The following is a 5,235-nucleotide window of genomic DNA, read 5'->3' on the forward strand; positions in this document are numbered from 1 at the left end:
CTTAAAAAAAAAAAAGGTTAGCAACATTTTTGCAACAAGTTCGTGAACTTAATTGTCAAACCTCATAACATGAAGCAGGAGAAGGCTGAGCTTAGAAGCTAAGTTTTCTGACAGCCAGACAAGCGCTCTTTCTCTTTCCGCCCCAGTGTTCTTTCTTCCACAGAGTCAGTTGGGTTGAGAGGAATTCCCTTCCTGGCTTGCCCAAATAAAAGACAAATGTGAAGATGGAAGGAAATGTGCTTTCCCACACCTTGATGCAGGTGTGCTTTCCAGCTCACCAGCCTGAACTTTCAGTCCATATATGGTAAGGGGATTTGCCCCTTGAGTTTTTAATTTAGAAATCATGGAAAGAAAGAAAAAATGCACATACACTTAAATTTCAAGTAGCAGATTTATGGAAAAGCAGTTCTCTGGAGGCTTCCCTCACACCTTCTGGAATGTTTATCCTCTTGTTTTTCCCATGCTCTTCCCCACTCTCCATTTTTCGTTCGTGAAGGGCCCCCAGGTTTTCTCTTGGCTGCAAAGGCCTGGGTGGGGACTCCCTTCCTGGATGTCTGCGTGTTTGGAGAGTCCAGAGGGGCCCACTCTAAAACGAGGTTCCTCCCAGATGCAAGCCGGGCCAATAATTCACAGGACTTGGACTTCCATTGGCTCAAGCCAGCTCTGGGGTCACCAGTCTGTAGTGATTCCCCAAATCCAAGAAAGACATTTGCCCCAACAAGCTTTAACAATGTATTTTAAAGACATCCTGTGAGTTTCCTCCTTAGTTTAGCTGGAAAGTCCTGTGTGAGCTTTTCCAATTTAAACACCCCTTGGAACAAAGTACTGCCTCACTTTGCTGTTCTGTTCTTGCTGCAAGGCATTGCTTACTCACAATTTAATCATATTGCTGGGAACTACAATTATTTTGCATCTCCCCGAGGCTCCTGAGAGACAACTGTAAATAATGGCTTACTCTCTTCAAACAAGGAGGTAATTGATTCACACAATTGCCTGAAGCCTGGGCCTGAGAACTCCTGTTTGGTTCCATAGGGATGCACTTAAGGGGCTGGCATGGAGAATGGAAAACTCCCTGATGGAGGTTGGAATGGTCAGTTTCAAGCCATATGTTTCTTCAAGCTGACTCCTAATTTTAATTTCTCTTTGAATACATTCAGCCTTTGCTCTAAAGTTTTCTTCTCACAAGTCCCCTTTTTTTCTTATCAATAGGATGATGTTTCTGGCTGCCTGGGGTCTCAGAGGGACAGTTTTCATCCATAAACCCAACAACTTAAAAATGATCCTGGGAGGCCTGCTAGCTGGCAGTTTACAAAATAGATTTAAAAAGAATGATCTTGGGTGATTTTTCTAAACACATTAATGTTAAACTTGACATTTGTTTAGGAGCCTCTCGGACTCCATTAAAAGCCATCTTCTCTGCTCTGCTCTCTTTGGTTCTGGGCCTGGGAAAGGGGCATTAGGAGATTCTCCCCTCCATTTGGATACTCGAGTAACTGCATTTAGTGTAGAGCTCTGATTGGTGGAGATTAACCACAAACAGGTGAGCCTTTGAGAGTTTTCCTGCTTGTCTGAATTTCTGATCTGAGGCAGAGCAGACTGTTTGGATTTCATTCAAACACAGCCTCGGCCTAAAGTATCATTGTGTACACTGAAGGGAGTAGACAGAAAGAAAGGTTGGCTGCTGCTGCCAAAGTCTAAAAGAGGTGCATTTGGGGGTGGGGAGAACCCTGCTCACACTCAATCATATCACTCTGCCTTAGTTTCGTCAGAGCACTTGTCACCATATGAAACTGTTCTGGTGAATTATTGCCTTAATTGTCTCTCTCCGTGATGAGAACAGAACCTGCAAAATGGCTCAAAATTCCCTCTTCCAGGGATGGCAATTCTTGGGCCGCTATTCGAGCCTCCCAAGACCGGGCCCCACCCTTCCATGGACACTGAGACCCATACCCCCTCATCCTAAAATTCCTCCATTAGAGATTCAGGCTTATTGGTGAGATAGTCATCTCTGCCTCACCATTCTCTTTAGAAAAGTAATTATCCTGGTAAAAGGAAAAGGAACAAATAAGGGGGAGGGGATCCGAAGCGGGAAGTGAAGGCAGAGGCGAGGAGGGGAACAGCAAAGCTCAACTCCGTATACCTGCTTCATGATTTGGCCCCAGGCCCTGCCTGACAGTCTAGTGGCCCAGGAAGGCCCAAGCCTTAGGAACCAGGTGGGAAACCACACAGACCAGCTGTCTTTGTTCCTCAGGAGCCAGGACAGAGAAATTCCCCTCCCCCAGCAGTATCCCCATTTCCTTTCTCCCCTCTGCCAACTGTGAGTCAGGTAACATTTTTTTCTTATATACATGAAATAATATACATAAGTCAGTGATTTCCTTCTGAACTCCACCCTTCCCCTTTGGAATTTGAACATTTGCCTTCCATTTCCTGGCACATTCCCCTCCGTAGCAGCCAGCTCCTTCAAGGAAGGCCAAAGAGCCTCTTTTTCCCAAGAGCCAGGGGCTTCCTTTGTGGATGAACAGCAGAGGGGCTGGAAAGGCAGCCCCAGCCTCCCAGCCTGAGGAGGAGCAGCTCCAGCTGCAAGTCCCCTGCCAGCAGGCCACCTCCCACCTACGTCTGCCAGCACTATGGCAGGCATTTCTAGACACAGGGTACACTATGAGTCTTGAATCAACTCTGCCACAAAGAACAACTCCTGAAAACGTTCTGGGGTACCTGCTGAGAGTCAAGCCTCCAGACCCTGAAGGCTTTGTGGAGCAGATGATGTCTGGAGGAGCTTTCTAATAATTCCAGGGGAACTGAGAATAAAATGGCTGGGAAAAACGTGAATTGGGCAGGTAATAGCTCCCTTTGCATCCCCAACCCACCCTTCCTCCCAAAGCAACTAAAGTGTTGCTTCTGTGGTCAGAAAGTAAAGGGAAGGGATCTGAGAAACTCATTCATATGGAGAAGCTAGCAGCTTAATGGGTACAGACTGGTACCAGGGTGATTTGTGGGGTTTTTTTTGTTTGTTGTTTTAAAGATTATTATTGGGGAATTGGGGGGATGGGAACAGTGCTGGGGAGTTGGGGGAAGGGGAACAGACAAGTTGCTGTCGTTTTGTTCTTCAGTCTAGNGCTCCAGGTTGAGCTGTTGTTCAGCATCTTAGCTATAGAAGGCAGTGTCACTGGCCCTCATATGTGGGATCCGAACCGGGGCCCTCTGGCGTCCCAAGCCAGCTCTTAACCAACATGCCACTTGGCCGGCCCGACGTCCTGTGTGTTTTAAATCTGTTGGCACCAGATTACACTGAGAAATGCACTTATAACGCATTTAGAATAGCAGCCCAATAAAAATTGTAAGTGTTCATAAAATGACTAAGTATACCTCTACTTTTGGGGGGGATTCTTTGAGAACACAATCAAGCTAGACTAATCCAAGACACTAGCTGGTCCAGAATGCAAATAGGTTCATTTTATTTTTTTTAATCTATATTTTTATATTGGGGGGAGGGAGTAGAAAAGAAAGCAGCCCCTATACTGGGTCCTACTCAGTGGCAGCTTCTTGTTCCATAGGGCTAAGGAAGACTTTGAGGAAATAAAAGTTGTTTGAAAAAAATCCGGGTGTAGTTGCTTTGTATGTTGTGATGGGTAGAAGGGATGAAGTGAAGTGTGAAGGCCCCTCACACCCTCCATCTTGCCTCAGACTATGTCCTGGAACCCTGGGGCTGAGAAAGCGCCACTTTTCATTCCTCCTTCTTGGGATTGTTGACGGCCACGTAGTGATAGAGAATGACAAGCAGGAAGAGCGACGCGCCCAGCATGTTGGCGAAGATGGCGAGCTGCACGTCTGTGATCATCCTGATCAACTGGGCTTGGCTCCAGCACGCTCTGCGCACTAGCTCGAGGTAGGAGAGTTGGACCGGAAGTTTGTAGGTTCAAATTCTTGATGTCTACATGAAGAGCTCACCACCAAGAAGAATCTGCTAGATGATGGGAATAAAAAGGAGGATAGAATATGGGCCATACACTGCTGGAAGCATGGCCTTTACAAATGGGGAAATGAACCCGAGTACAACACATAGGGCCTGAAAAGAACACACAGCTCTTCTCCTCAGAGTTAATAGATCCCTAGAAGGAGAAGGCAGTTTTAAAGATGATTAATCTCTTTATTTTAAATATGAGAAAGCTAAGGCCCCACAAGGGATAGAGGCTGACCCAAGATCATATATGAGGACTGACAGTTAAGTTCGTGAACTCATCCTAGGAAAAGAGCTACATACCTCATTGCTGAATATCACTACGGTCACCTTCGAAGTACTCCCCTTGGGAAGCTATGCACTGACACCAGCACCTACTCAACACTTCAAAGCAATTTTGGAACTCTTTTTCTGGAATGGCCATCAGAGCTGTCATCGTATTACCCTTGTTGTCCTGAATGTCATCCAAATGTCTTCCTTTCGGGCCAGCCAAGTGGCTCAGTTGATTAAAAGCTTGCTCAAGAGTGTGAGCTCTGATCAACAAGGTTGCCGGTTTGGTTCCCGGCCCGAGCTGAGCTGCCGCTGAGCTGCCAACAGGTGGCAGGATGGCTCAGTTAAAAAAAAAGTCTTCCTTTCAATATTTCCTTTACCTTTGAATAAAGAAAGAAGTCATCGGGGGCCAGATCAAATGAGTAGGGAGGGTGTTCCAATACAGTTATTTGTTTTTCTGGCTGAAAACTCCCTCAAAGACAGTGCCGTGTGAGCTGGTGCATTGTCCTGATGCAAGAGCCATGAATTGGCGAAAAGTTCAGGTCGTCGAACTTTTTCATGCAGCCTTTTCAGGACTTCCAAATAGTAAACTTGGTTAAATGTTTGTCCAGCTGGTACAAAATCATAATGAATAATCCCTCTGATATCAAAAAAGGTTAGCAACGGGCCGGCCGAGTGGCACGTTGGTTAAGAACTAGCTTGGGATGCCAGAGGGCCCCGGTTCGGATCCCACATATGAGGGCCAGTGACACTGCCCTCTACAATTAAGGTGCTGAACAACAGCTCAACCTGGAGCTGGGCTGCTGTGAGTCGCAGGCAACGGCAGGTGGGTTTCCATGGGCTACCGTGTGTAGCCAGCAGCCAGCTGTGAGCAGCCGTTCAGCATCCGGCGACTGATCTGCTTCTCCCAGGAAGAGTGCAATGATGGTGCCAACTTGGGCCAGTGAAGCAACGTCCTCCACAACTAGACTGAAGAACAAAAGGATAGCAACTTGTCTGTTCCC

General features: G+C 46.7%; 1 protein-coding gene across 1 annotated transcript; it reads right to left on the reverse strand.

The window, feature by feature from the left end:
• Positions 1 to 3,491: 3,491 nt before the first annotated feature.
• On the reverse strand, positions 3,492 to 3,891 carry LOC109392639 (dolichyl-diphosphooligosaccharide--protein glycosyltransferase subunit 4-like). The gene has a single exon (XM_019661235.1). It carries the CDS (start codon positions 3,839 to 3,841, stop codon positions 3,728 to 3,730), a length of 114 nt encoding a protein of 37 aa, XP_019516780.1. The 5' UTR covers positions 3,842 to 3,891; the 3' UTR covers positions 3,492 to 3,727.
• Positions 3,892 to 5,235: the final 1,344 nt, after the last annotated feature.

The sequence above is a fragment of the Hipposideros armiger genome, unplaced genomic scaffold (genome assembly GCF_001890085.2).
Source record: "Hipposideros armiger isolate ML-2016 unplaced genomic scaffold, ASM189008v1 scaffold_341, whole genome shotgun sequence".
NCBI lineage: Eukaryota > Metazoa > Chordata > Mammalia > Chiroptera > Hipposideridae > Hipposideros > Hipposideros armiger.